This window comes from Macrobrachium rosenbergii, chromosome 48, assembly GCF_040412425.1.
Source record: "Macrobrachium rosenbergii isolate ZJJX-2024 chromosome 48, ASM4041242v1, whole genome shotgun sequence".
In the NCBI taxonomy this organism is placed as follows: Eukaryota; Metazoa; Arthropoda; class Malacostraca; order Decapoda; family Palaemonidae; genus Macrobrachium; species Macrobrachium rosenbergii.
This window is the reverse complement of record NC_089788.1, coordinates 52,384,488-52,399,547: the sequence shown is the minus strand read 5'-3', so window position 1 is coordinate 52,399,547 and position 15,060 is coordinate 52,384,488. Positions and strand designations below refer to the sequence as shown.

The window sequence follows — 15,060 nt, the reverse complement described above, 5'->3', positions numbered from 1 at the left end:
CTTTAAAAATGGTAATAAATGTTTATTTCCAAAGTTTAAGTACTAAATATGCTTACAAAGTATTAAGCTAACTTTTTAATGAACTAAAGTTAGTGTAATTTTATTTAAAATTTAGCTTATTACCCTTAAAAAAGGAATACAGTAAATGGTTGACATATAAATTGAGTACTGCACAGTTTCATAATAGCGCATTTACAGTAGGTGCGTACGTATACTAATGTTACCCCTAATTCATGGGATGCCGTTTTCTTTGTCACTTAGAGTAAAAGCCGTTTTCTTGGCGTCACTAGGCAAAACGTCGTGTCAGTCAACAAAAGTACAATTCCATAAAATATCGAAAACATATACATAATGTTCATAGAAGGTAGTACAATACATGTAAAATTCAATCAATTTAAAATTATATACTGTACAGGTAATGACGAATGAGAGAGAGAGAGAGAGAGAGAGAGAGAGAGAGAGAGAGAGAGAGAGAGAGAGAGAGAGAGAGAGAGAGAGAGAGAGAGAGATACTGTAATAAAGTAACTGTACTGCTTTTGTATCGTATTTATGCGCAAATATATAAATACAAATTGTCCATATTGATTTTACACCTAAAAACACGAAAACTTAAAAATTAAACACACTTTCTACAGGGGTATCATATTTGAAAAATGCAGTAACGAAGGGTATCACATCTTGTAAAAGTACACCAACTGAACGTGCTGTAATTACATGCAAATACAGATTGCACCAGCACTTTTCTCCGAGGTGAACAGAGTAATTTCCAAAGAATGACACTTGTACAACTCTTAGTTACATCTCTGATATTACATTAACCAATTCATTTTATCAAATGAACGTGACTGAACAACCTCATCTCAAGGTCATGTAAAGTCCTTGTGACAAAGACTTTGCAAATGGACATAATACTTGTATGATATTTATGTACAGAAATATAAATATAAATTTCCCATACTGATTTTACAGTTAAAAGCATGAAAACTTATAAATGTACTTCAAACATTAAACAAGCATTTTCTGCAGGGGTATCATCTTTGAGAAGTGCAGTAACTTTGCAAATGGGTATCACATCTTGTAAAAGTACACTAACTGAATGTGCTGAAATTACCTTTGCATCATATTTATGCATGTAAAAAAATAAAAATAATACATTTTCGATACAGATTTTACACATGAAAGCATGAAATGCATTTTTCATAGAGATTTAAAACTTGAAAGCATGAAATGCATTTGTCATAGAGATTTTGCACATTAAAACATGAAATGCATTTTTCATACAGATTTTACACATAAAAGCATGAAATGCATTTTTCATACAGATTTTACAAATAAAAGAATGAAATGCATTTTTCATACAGATTTTACACATAAAAGCATGAAAACTTGTAAATTACTTCAAAAATTAAACACCCACTTCTGCAGGATTTCTCGAGAATTTCGTGTGTCTGTGAAAAAATCGCGTATGCCCATTAGTTAGGTCCCAGTGAAAAGTTCGTGTGTGTGTGAATTTGCGCAACTCGAATCGTGTAAGATCGAAGTATTACTGTATATATTCCTTACACTTATAAGACTGTGAGTCTCCTTCCGTCTGTTTTACTTCTTACAGTTGTCCCTACCATTTACATTTTTGTGCTGTTACTGATGCTTTACTTCACATTCCTTTTTCATTTCTTCATTTTCATCTTTTATGTTATTATTTTTGGAAGTCTCTTCATATTCAAAGATGTTCACAGTTACGTATGTTGTGCACCAGGCATACCTCCCACACCTTAACAATGCAATCCTTTTCTTTAATGTTGTCTGTACGTCCTCATCATAAAATTAAGTGTGTTCCAGCCTCTCTACCCTTGTATGTCATCATGTTCTCCTAGGGTTCTATATATTCACCATTTATAACAATTTCCTTCTTTAGAGTCTTTCGAATGTACTTGCTTTTATCCTCACAATGACAGAACTTGAACTGCTGTAAATAGTCTTCTTCTACTAAAGACCCTAAAAACCGGCTCTTCTTCACTTCATCTCCTACAATACAATATTCAAATGATGATATAGTTAGTGAAAATGGTTCTTTACAAAAACACATTTTTGTTTTTAATTGTATGATCTTATCAATTACTTCTCTTGCTCCGTTTAAGGTTAATCTTGTACAGTCTAGTGTAATACTCTGAGCTAGATATAAGATTTCGAAAAATGATCTCAGCTGCTGCTCAGATTGGGTTCTCACTTGTTCATTCCGTACATAATTGTCCATGATATCATCAGTGAGATCAGTCAATGGACAACGAACCCTCAAATCACCACAAAGATCTTTCCGGACTGTAATGAAGTCACTAGTATAACTTAGGCTAAGAATATCATAATAATAGGCTTTCTTAATCAACTCAACAACATCATCCAATGAATCTTGTGGTTCACTGTCTAACTGCTGGCAGTCACATGGAAACTTTTTGCACATATTACACATTTTCAAATTAGATGTAATTATCAGCTCCTTGCCATTTGGTTTATTTCGTCGTCGCATTTCTCGTTCTTCTTCGCTCAAACGGGGTTTCTTTGGCTTATCTTCACTACTCTTAGTCTCCTCTCTACTTACACACTGTCTTTTAAACCTTTCTTCTATTGGTACGTCAATGTGACTAGAAAAAATGTTTTTTAAGCCCATAATAGAAACATCAGAATCAAGAAGTATTAATCTTTGGATGGCATACTTTCCCATAACAGAATTATTTCCCACAAAGAAGATATTTCTATCATTACAAAACACAGCATCTCTTAGCATGAGTCTCTGTAAATTTTCAGGAAGTTTGCTCTCCCTAAAAAAATCAAATGGCTGGGAGGAACTTAGTGTATGTTCTTCTGGGATGTTTGAAGGACGAGCAGCATAATTATCAAAATTGATATAAAGAGCTTCAAGAGCTGTAAAGTCAAATAAATCAAGAGCAAAATTTTCTTTGATGTACATACCTCTTATGGTCAGGGCATGGAGTTCCTCTTTATTTGCAAAGCTTCTTAGTAATTCTTGCATTTCATCAAAATATTTAATATAAATATCAAATGACACGGTGGCTGGGAGAGATGGAAATCTTAAATTGTGATCTTTTATGGATTTGCACATTGAAGATGTCAATTCTATCTTTATCACTACTGCTTTCAAATTACACAAACCCTCACATGACAAGGCTCCAGCTAAAGAGGCAATATCATACACAGTAACATCCAAAACTTCTAGATGTGTCATACTTTGGCACTCCAAAAAGCCTTCAGTGCCAGAACACAAAAATGGTCCCTCGTACTTAGTGATGAATAAAAGTTTATCAACTTGCAGAATCTTACTTGGTAACCTGGAAATATAACTGTCACATGGTACTGGCTTAGTATGTTTATGCATTATGGCTATTTGGATATTAGCATAATTATGTAAGCCTGGTATGCAACTAAGCTTATCCCAAATATCACATAGTGTTGTTCTTTGGAAACCACTTTCAATCTTTATGGTGATCTGTTTGCTTAATTGCACATTTTCTAATAATCTAAAAAGTGCTTTAGTCTTCCTTTCATCATTTATAAACTTGCATTTAATCACCCAATAGGTTTTCTGCACCAATAATTTACATATCAGCTTCATCATATCTGCTTGGAATTGACAGTATTCTGCAACAGAGATGAGGAAGGGCCAATGTGTAAATGTTCCTTTCTTAGCACCAATGTACTTTGCAAGATAACTTTCCAAATGATGTAAATTTTTCTGTAAAGTGTTACTTTCATTCCAAATAGCACAAACAAACCTAAATACCCTAGTCATTGGTGAAATTTGGCGAACCCAATCCTTACGTGCTTCAGCGGGGTTTGCAGCAACATACTTTGCTGCCAAAAAGTCTTCGATAACACGTAGGTTAAATACATGTGAATTCTTGTGTTTTACAAATAAGGGTGATATTAACTCATCACTAACACCGCATAGATCGTTATCTGAGTATTCCATTTTGTTATTTACAATAAACTCAAATGCCTTTTTTCCCAATATTTTACAATGAGCATCTGAATTCTCAACAGATGATACTTTCTTGTCCAAGTATGACTGAAGTAGCACATTTACATATTTTTTCTCTTTAACCTCCTTAAATGCAATGACCATATCAGGGCTATTGATGAGACATTTATATTCACAGCTCTCATACAAAGAGATGACATCTTTGCTCTCTGTGCTGGATGTCAAAGTACTTAGCAACTCTTTTACTGATTGCTCATTAAGACGATCAATGTTAAGAACACAGTAATAAGGTGACCACTCAGTATGTAAACAGCTACTGCAAAAGACCCACTTTCCTCTTAATCTGTCACCTCTAACATCATTAGAATTAATATTGTAGTCAACAAGAAACAGGAAATTTCCACAATTCATCAATATAAACAAACACATATCAATTGTATGCTTTCTCACAGTTTCTCGGCAGCTTCTGAACATTTTTCTTTTAATTGCATCATGCATATCACCAGAATTCAAGGAGTGGTCCAGCAGCCTGTAGGGTGAGTTAAGAATTATTACCAAGTCATATTTCATACTGTTTTCTTCAGCATAAAACTTGTGTGATAATCTCTGAAGAGCAGTTGATTTTCCAGATCCTGAAGGTCCACACAACACAACCGGCTGTTTTGTATGCTCAAGAAACTGCTCAAAGTCCTCCACAGAGTTCTCCCTGGAAATATATTTCAAAACCTTTAGTATCACATATCATATCAAGTTCATAAAGCTCAAGTTAATTTTAATGACTGATAATGAATCTATGGGAGCACTAACTTACAAACAGTTACTACTACTGTACGAGGGTAAGTCAAAAAGTTCCAGGAAAAATTCAATATACTCTTTATTTAAGGAAATTCAAACATCATTTCTGAGTTCAGTCCCGTGTCAGCCGGTGAAATTCCATTACAACACGAATTTCTAGGTATAACAATGCTAGATATACCAGAGAAAAAGAGCTTTCAGGAAAGCTGGGGTTACTACCCCCAGTCGACCGTCTTTTAGAAGACGTCGGTATAATGAAGGGTGAGTGAAATACCACTACCACGGAAATATACTCGAAAGATCTCTCCTTATCAAAACCCCGTAAAAGAGCGGTGAGCCGTTACAGCTCCCACACTCAACACCCGCCAGGACGGCGACACCAGCGCCACCTACTTCATTCCATTTTCTAGCACATGATCGTTAAACTTCTTTTGTGTGCTCGTCCCTATTTTGGATTTATTTTTCTTCATCTACGATGGCTTCGAGCACCTTTTCCATCTCTAAGTTAAGTACCATCTTCTTGTGGGGCTTTTGATCTATTGTTTGCTGTTTTGGTCTCGTATTTTCATAAATATTGAGATCTTAGTATGACGCCCACGGCGTCCCCTATCAGCCATGGCGGCCGCGAGGCGACTCCTTCTGTTCTTTTCGGTCGGAGTTTTCTCCCAGTCGCTATATATTTTAGATTTTTGCCCTTGAATTCCTTCCTGGTGGTTCCGTGCGGTGGCTCTCCTCCACTTTAGTTTTTGTTTTGCATAGAGTTGCCCCATCCTGTACCCCCACCAGGTCGGGTTCCTTTTCATTTAGTCTCATAGGCTATTATGTTATTCTTGAAGATGGTGCTCTTAATTTGAGTTAATGTTTTTAGTTTTATTTGTTTTTTTGTTGTGTAGTTTGCCTCTGATGAGCCCTATAAATATTTTGAATTACTCTCGTGGTAGGCTACACTTCCTGTGAACGTAATTTTATTTTTTTATGATGGTCGTTTTGTGGAGTGTTGGCTCCATCCCCTGCCCTGGGTGCGGAGATCAGGTTGAGGGAGTTTTGTTGCTGTTCCTCAGGGTCCGTTTGTGGGTCAGAGTGAGCCCCTTAGTCCTCTTCCCCCAATTTCGGAGGAATCGAGTTCTTTGGATGTGTTCCTCTAGGCTAGTCGCCTTCTTATCCCCTGCTCGTTCCCCTGCTGGCTCTCGGCACAAAATTTATCTCCCTGTTGGTTACTCCTCTCCTTTTGCACCCCTCTCTCCCTCCTAACCTATGCTAGGTTTGGATTTATTAGGCTACGCCTAGGAGATGTTGGGCTTTTGGGCTGTGTAGCTCCCTGGGTAGGCTTCCCTTCCAAGTTCCTTTGGGAAGGAAGGTTGCAGTTGAGCCGGTATCATGTTCTCCTTGTCTCCTCTCCCCTTCTGGTAGCCTACTCCTCTCCACCTACCCCCCTCAGCCTTGCGACTCGTGCGGGGTGACGCTAGATGGCGTTTCTCCGAGTCAGGGACTTCTCCTATTGGTTGAGAGGATTCGCTCCTCCCATGTCGTCCCCAGCTTCGCTGTGGTGGGGTGGGTGGTTCGTTTGCTCGAGCGTGTTCGGATCCCTGTCTCGCCTCTCGTCTCCCCCATCGGGCCAAGTTGTTTGGGTTTAGGTGTGGCCCGCCGTATATTATGAACATTGTTCCTTTACCCATAAACATTTCTCCGCGGGGAGATAGGTGTGAATGGTTCCATGTAATGCTAGTATACAGACCCTCCTTGAGGGTTACCATCATTATTAATTTTGTTTATTGTTATTTTTATTATAATTTATTGTTATCATTATTATTATTTTGTTTTACCATTTACGTGATTCCGGTCCCACACCTGGGGCTCCGCCCGTTATTTTTCTGGCAGCCCTTATGGTTGGTTCCTGGTTTTCTCGTTCCTTCATTCCCGGAGTCCTCGGGTATGAATCCTTAAACTTCCACTCGATGCATTTAAAGCTTATTGGCCCATTTTTAATTGGTAGTTCTTCTACACCGGAGTATTCCGGTTGTAGTTGAGTTTCCGGCCTTGCCAATTTATTTTGCTTAGAGTGTGAGGTTCATGTACTGTTACCTTTACAGACTGTTCGTTGTGAGGAGCCGGAGGTACCGCCTCCTTCAACAACCCTACGGGCACGTGGTGTGCCGGACCCACGCTGGTTGTGCGGTCCGGCTGACGACCTGGTTGTTTGGCACCCGATGGCTGTGAGGTTTGCTTTCGCTCTCTCCTCAACCATCCAAGACGAGTCGGTAAGTGAAAGTCTTCTTTCCTCCGGTCCATGCTCCTCATACGTTCGTTGATTATATCTTCCGTCGGTCTTTGCATTCCTGACTAACCACAGGTTTCCTTTGCAGGCGGATGAAAATTCCAAGAAGTCTGCCTTGGAATCCCTCCGGGCCTGGGTGGCTGGGTTCGGCAGAAATGTTCCGTCCGGGAAGCCCTACGTCCTCGACGCCAGGTTGAGGGATCTGCTTTACCCGCGCACGGTGGTGGCCACAGCAGTTCGGAAGAACTTGCCACCCCTATTATCCAGCAGATCCTCGATGCACCCAGCCACCTCAAGTGGACATTTTGTACGCCGAGGTCTCGGAGGATGTTGCCGCACTAAATCTCGACTTGGAACCTATGAATACGGAGCAGGACCAGGTGGTAAGTGGAGAGGTAAGTGAGGAGGTTGGGGCGGGCCCCTCTTTGTTTAACTCCCCTGATTCATCTATGTCATCTTTTTCAGGTTTTGTGAAGTCTTCTTCTTTGGGTGATAGAGCTCCGTCTGCTATCCCCAAGTTGAAGACTTCATGGAAGGCGAAGGGCTATAAGTCCTCGACTTCTAAGAAGGCATTGCCCTTCCCTCCGTCGAAGGCTAAGGTCCCAGGACCGGTAGCCTCCGGGAGTAAGTCTAGCTCCTCCGGCAAGGGGCGCGAGTAAGGGGCTGCTAAACCAAGCCCTCCTCCCCAGCCTCTTTTTGACGCACAAGCCCTGGCCACTGAACTGTACAAACAGTTCACAGAGGATCTAGACTCGAGATTTGAGAAGATCTCAGAAAAGTTTGCCACTTATGACAGTGTACTGGAAGGTTTGGCTCACCAACCTAAAGCCGAACCAGGCAGTACTCTATCCCGACACCACGGACCTCCGCTTAGTTTGATGTCGGAAACCCTGGCGGTTCGCACTCCGGGCCATCCAACATGATGGCAAACTCACCTTAGACGGTCTGGGCACGAGACGGTTGGAGGAGTTGGAGTTCTTCCCCCGATCTCTCTTGCCCCTTATCCTGGCTTCATGAGGCTTACCGAAGAAGCCTGGATTCGATTTCAGACAAGGTTCCTAGGGAAACTGTCATCATCCCTAGAGACCAAGCCCAGTCGGCTCTCCCCGCACTCTGACGGAGTGGCAGGCAGTGAACACAAAATTGACCCCTTTCATGGGCAATTTCACGATGTTCACCCTGGGTGAAGATCTTCCCACTCCTTGTATGGATAAAATTGCTCTGGCCACGACCCGCATGCCTCGATGGGAACCCCTTTCTCAATTGAGGAAACAGACCCTACTTCCTGGTATTCCCAGGAAGTAACGAGTTCTGGGTGGACGCCCGTCCACTTTCACTGTAGGCAAGCTGGACCCAAATTTGCGCTTCCACGCAGTTTAGCGAGCAACTCCCTAAGCTGCCGGAATCATTGTTAAAGGCGAGTTTGAGACCCGGACTAAGTTAGCCCGGTCCTTGAGCTCCGGCTGTCTTACTGAGGCTACTGCTGTCTCCGGCTCGGACGAGCCCTTTTTCAGGTCCTGGCTAAGTCTTTCCTGGCGACCTTCCAGTTAGACTTGCATGAGTTTGTTATGGCTAGGCTGGAATGTAGAAAATTTATTTTTGCTGACGCTACAATCCGCCACGAGCCTAACAAGCTCATTAAAAGTTCAATCTGGGGACCTAACCTCTTCCCTGAAGGAGAGGTTACATCCGTCATGTCCGAGGCTACACGGGCCAATCAGAGTCTTATTCGCTCGGTGGGGAATTCCCACTTATAAGCGCAAGACCCCAGAATCGGCCGGCCCCAGACGAGAGGAGGAAAAAAGGTTCAGGAGACATAAGAGGCCTCATCAGGCGATGGTTCAAGCCGTCCCGGTCTCGGCAGTGGCCCAGCCATCTACCTCTAAGTCCCAACCCCAGCAGTATGTTTTGGTTCAACCAGCGGCGCCCTCCTATGTATCCTCACCAGCATACAACCCTACATATGAAGGCCGTGGATTTTTTCACGGCCTCAACAGGGTGGCAAGGGGAGGAAGGGGCAAGGCCCCCTACAGAGGAAAATCCAACACCACCCCAAGGGGGAGAGGACGTGGTAGAGGGAACAAACCCGCTCCCTCCCACTGAGAAAACGCAGGTAGGCGGTCGCCTGTATTGGTTCAGGGACCAGTGGACCTTCAGCCCGTGGGCACACAGCATTGTGTCCAAGGGACTGGGGTGGAGCTGGATCAAGAATCCTCCTCTCAAACAGATTTTACCAGCCACCCACATCAATCCTACAGGATTATGTAAAAGGATTGCTCAACAAACGAGCAATAAAGAAAGCAAGGCACCTAAAATTTCAAGGCAGGCTATTCACTGTTCCCAAAAAGGCTCCGATCAGCTAAGAGTGATCCTGGATCTGTCGCGTCTAAATCTCTACATAAAATCGACAAGTTTCGCGCCTTACGGTAGCTCAGGTCCGGACTCTACTTCCGCGTGGAGCCGTCACCACCTTATCGATCTTTCAGACGCTTATTATCACGTCCCCAGTTGCGCTGAACTTCTCTCAGTTCCTCGGTTTCAGACTCGGGAACCAAGCCTACTCTGTGGCGGAATTTTAACCCACAAACAAAACAACACTCACCCTGATCTTCGGTTGCTGGAGATGGGTAAAGGTCCACGGTCGCCAATCACAGCACACAGAAACCACAAAACAAAATTTCAAACAAACCCCTCCACCAACAACGAACAAAAAAAAGAGACACATGCACCATCAATATCGGTACCGTATCCAAAACAAAAGCCAGACAAACTCCCGTTCACTTTCAAGGTTGGACCTCAACTGCCCAAGACCTCCCAAAAAGCCGAAAAACTCCCGACAGACCGACAGACAGAGAGACAGCCGTAAAACCAACTCCAACAACCGAACCACTCCTTCACAAGTTGACAATTACACACTCTCTCTCTCTCTCTCTCTCTCTCTCTCTCTCTCTCTCTCTCTCTCTCTCTCTCTCTCTCTCTCTCTCTCTCTCAAAAATGTTGGGAAATGCTAAATAAAAACAAATTTCTGATCCTCTATATTTCTCCCCCTTTTAGCATTTCCCAACCAACACCTTTCACACCTCTTTCAAATCGCCTTACGCAACACCCACGGATGCTCCCTAGCAGGTCCTCTAGATCGCGTTCAAAACACGCAAATCATTCTCTCAGACTCACTCTCTTTCCAGCAACATTCAGATTTACATTTTCTCCTCCATTCTCTCTCAGATTCACGCTATCTTCTTCACTATTACCACTCTCAATTTCATCCACAATCTCATCTATACCCTCTAACTCGTTCCCAAATACCTCCCCAAATTCTTCAACTAACCCATCCCATTCCCTCATTGACCTTTCCAATTCTTTGCAACGATTCATTCATGCTTTCAATCACTCGTCTATCACTGCTACGCTCTCTTTACTCTTACACTCGCCACCTCCAACCGTTCACCAACCCCTACACGCTCAGTCAACTCAGTTATATCAAACCCGCATATACTATACGTTCTATCCATACCATCCCATTCATCCGTATTACACGCTTTATCACTCATTTTCACTTTGGCACTCACACCCCTTTCACACAACTTACTCCTCATTCCGTTCACTTTATTCTTCCCTTTCTTACGTTTTCTGCCATACTCTATCAAAACAAATTGCTTCATGCACTCGTCAGTCTTTCCAGCAAAGCCCCCTCATGCAACAACCCCTCACGTACATGCATCACACGCACCATTGCTTGCATTCTGGAGGATCCACCCATTTGAACCCCCTTCACACTCAGTTTCCCGAATTCGCTGTCACAGTCACCCTCTTTTTACGTCTACATACACTTGATACATGCCCTTCCATTCCACATTCGACACACTGCTCGGTTCTGAACACATTCTGATAATGCCCATTCTTACCACAGTTGCCACATATTACATTCACTGGCCTTGAATACAACCATTAGCAATATGACCCACCTGTCCGCACCTGTAGCATTTAACCCCTATCTTTCTTTACACTCCCTTACAAATGTCCCGATTGCCCACACCCAAACACGCTCCTAAAGCCCACCTACACTCATTATTTGTATGTCCTTCCTTTCCACATCTAAAACACTTCATCTCGACTTCCACTCACCGACCTTCCCCTTTGTACACTACTATCCCTAACCCGTCCAACCCGTTGTTCCCTTACAAACCCATCATTCATCCTCACTGGCACCTCCACATTACTTGCTCTTACACTCCTATCTATTACACTATCGGCCATTCTCATTGGGCCCCTCAACACTGCATCCCTAAAGCTTCCAAACTCTGGTACTCTCTCATCTACCCCAGCCCTTACACTTACACTTCTGCTCTCTTTATAACCCTGTCAAGCTCATAATCTTCTACAATTTCCAAAATTTCTCCCCAAGTCAACCTTTCATTCGTCCATCTTTTCTTCTCCTTCCGCTTCAAGTTCACAAATTCTCTAACTCCATCTGGCACTGTCCCTAACAACTTCCTTACTAACTCCTTACATTCATCTATCCCATCATCCCCAAACTTCTTCCTTGCCAACGTCTCCAGCCTACAAGCATATAGTGACAAGGTTTCCCCAGCTTTCATTCTTGCCTCATCAAATTCATTCTTCCTCTTATACTTAACACTTTCGCTTTCATACGCCTCGCTTGCTCAACTAGTCTAGCTTTCACCTTGTCATACTCAACATCGCCCACACTCATAATAACCCTATACATATCAAGTAGAAACCCAGTCAAATACTCTCCTAATTCTCGTGCCCACACTCTCTTACTTTCCCCATACTTATCCTGACAAAACCTTTCATACTCCCTAAAATGAAATCATGCACATCCCTACTTCCATACTCATTATACTTTTCACACCGGGTACCTCCCTCACATACATATAGCCTTTCTCACTTCTTTCTCACTTTCACTCTCACTTTCGCTACTTTCGCTCTGTCCTTTCATACCCTCTTCCGAATACAAAGAGTCCACTTCTGCACTTACATTCATCTTACTCATTACACTCTTCTTCCCCCTCTTTTATCCACTTTTATCCACTCACCTCCATCCACCTCACTATCACTACTGCCTTCACCCTCTCCCTTCTTTCCTGCCTTTCCCACTTCCTTTCCCTTCTTACCAGTTTCCTTTCCTTTCCCTTCTTCCCTTTTTCTTCCCTGACTTATCCTTACTTTCCCTCTGTTCCTTCCCTTGCTTTTCATTCCCTTTTTCTTACCCTGCCTCTCATTCCTCGTTTCTTACTTCCTATTCCCATATCACTTTCATCACTCACGCTTCCATTCACTTCTTCCTCCTTTTCTTTCTCTCTTGCCCCTTCACACGTTCCAGAGAACCTGCCTCAACAGCCCCTTCTCCAAAAACCCTTGAACATACCTTTCACCATTTCTTCCACACCTTTCATCATTCCTCCAACTTTTATCCATCCTCTCTTCCATCCTCTCTTCCATTCTCTTTCTGACTCTTTCATCTCCCCTTTCATTTCTTCTTTTGCACTTCTTAGTATTCCCTCCACCTCCTCCAACTGACTCCTCAATCTCTCATTCTCACCCCTCAACCACGTATTCTCCTCTCTCAACCTTACCAGTTCCTCTTCCATCCTTCTCTTCAGTCACACTACCAGCCACCAACCTCAATTGCAGCTGCAATACCAGCTGCCCCACGTTGGGCGCCAAATATTATGTGGCGGAATTTTAACCCACAAACAAAACAACACTCACCCTGATCTTCGGTTGCTGGAGATGGGTAAAGGTCCACGGTCGCCAATCACAGCACACAGAAACCACAAAAACAAAATTTCAAACAAACCCTCCACCAACAACGAACAAAAAAAAAAGAAGAGACACATGCACCATCAATATCGGTACCGGTATCCAAAACAAAAGCCAGACAAACTCCCGTTCACTTTCAAGGTTGGACCTCAACTGCCCAAGACCTCCCAAAAACGAAAAACTCCCGACAGACCGACAGACAGAGAGACAGCCGTAAAACCAACTCCAACAACCGAACCACTCACAACAACAATTCTCTCTCTCTCTCTCTCTCTCTCTCACAAAACGTTGGGAAATGCTAAATAAAAACAAATTTCTGATCCCTCTATAACTCCTTCAGGGTCATGCCCTTCGGTCTGAACATTGCACCCAGGATATTCACCAAGCTGGCGGATACGGTAGTACAGCAGCTCCGGTCCCAAGGAATCTCCCTAGCAGCGTACCTGGACGACTGGATAATCTGGGCTCCAACTGTGCTTGCGGAGTGTCAGAAAGCCACGTCCATAGTCACCAATTTCCTAGAGTCATTGGGTTTTCAGCTGAACAGGGAGAAGTCCCGCCTGACTCGAGTCTCGGTTTCAATGGCTGGGTCTTCAGTGGGACCTGTCCTCCCACACGTTGTCTCTCCCTCCTTCCAAGAGGAAAGAGATAGCGTCTCTCACCAAGAGGTTTCTCAAAAATCAGTCAGCATCCCGCAATCGGTCCCAGGAAAGGGTCCTCGGGTCTCTCCAATTTGCTTCAGTAACAGACCTGCTCTTGAAAGCCAAGTTAAAGGACATAAACAGGGTGTGGCGGAGCCGAGCAAACACCAAGCTCAGGGAAAGGGTCTCCTCTATCCCTCGGATCTTAAAGACAAGGCTTCGCCTTGGACCACAGTCAAGGGCCTGTCCAAAGCAGTCCCACTTCAGTTTCCCCCTCCGGCACTAGTTATCCACACAGACGCTTCTCTAAGCGGCTGGGGGGGATATTCACCAAAACAAAAAGTACAGGGAACGTGGTCCACAATGTTTCAGCAGTTCCATATAAACACCCTGGAAGCCATGGCGGTCTTTCTGACGCTGAAGAAAATCCGCCCTCCCAATCGGATTCATATCAGGTTGGTGCTAGACAGCGCAGTGGTGGTTCATTGCATCAACAGGGGCGGCTCCAAATCAGGTCGAGTAAACCAAGTAATGGTAGCTATCTTCTCCCTGGCGAACAAGCACGGTTGGCACCTGTCAGCCACCCACCTGGCAGGTGTCCGAACGTGGTGGCGGATCTCTGTCCAGGACTACTCCGTTGGAGACGGAGTGGTCCCCTGGACGCGAATCTTTCAGTGGATTTGCCGCTCCCGGGACTCCAAAATGGATCTGTTCGCAACAGAGAGCAACTTCAAGCTCCCCTGTTACGTGGCCCCCAACCTGGACCCTCAGGCGTTCGCCACAGACGCAATGACAGTAGATTGGAACAATTGGGAGAGAATTTATCTGTTCCCTCAATAAATTTGCTGCTGAAAGTTTTACACAAACTAAGGACATTCAAAGGTCAACCAGCTCTGGTAGCCCCTATTGGCCGAAGAGCAATTGGTTCCCTCTCCTTCAGGAACTGGGCTTATATGGAGTCTTCGGATTCCCAAGCCCATTCTGACCCAGACAGTACAAACCAAGACTGTGTCAGCTTCCTCAAGGATTCAAGATGCCCTAGCTTTATGGACTTTATAAAGTTCTCCAGCTCAAAAAGGAGCAAACATTGACCCTGTCAACACTCTGTTTTTAGAATCAGATAAAAGAGATTCTACTATTAGGCAATATGACTCAGCAGTCAAAAGTTAGCCTCCTTCCTGAAAGCTTCTGAAGCCAAAATTATGACGACTAATTTAGGAGTTTCCTTCTTTAGGTCACTGTTTGAGAAAGGCCTGGCTCCGCCACTATTACCACAGTCAAGTCGGCATTGAAGAAAGTATTTCTTTACGGCTTTAAAATTGACCTTACAGATTCTTATTTTTCATCCATCCCCAGAGCATGTGCTCGTCTGAGACCAGTATCACGTCCACATTCGGTTACTTGGTTTCTCAATGACGTCCTTAAATTAGCGTCAGAGTTGGATAACTTAAATTGCTCTTATCAAGATCTGTTAAGGAAAACCTTATTTTTACTTAGTTTGGCTTCAGGTGCTAGAATTTCAGAGCTGTCAGCTCTCACTAGAGGTGATAATTTTGTTAACTTCCTCC

The 15,060-nt window shown here is 43.4% G+C and overlaps 1 protein-coding gene across 4 annotated transcripts in view; it reads right to left on the bottom strand.

The window, feature by feature from the left end:
- Nucleotides 1-1,538: 1,538 nt before the first annotated feature.
- Nucleotides 1,539-15,060, bottom strand: part of LOC136831379 (uncharacterized) — a 224,094-nt gene continuing 210,572 nt past the window's right edge. For all 4 annotated transcript variants that reach the window (XM_067091740.1, XM_067091741.1, XM_067091739.1 and 1 more), the window contains exon 5: nucleotides 1,539-4,700. In XM_067091740.1, coding sequence (XP_066947841.1) covers nucleotides 1,871-4,700 — 2,830 coding nt within the window. In that variant the 3' untranslated portion in view covers nucleotides 1,539-1,870. The remainder of the gene's footprint in view (nucleotides 4,701-15,060) is intronic.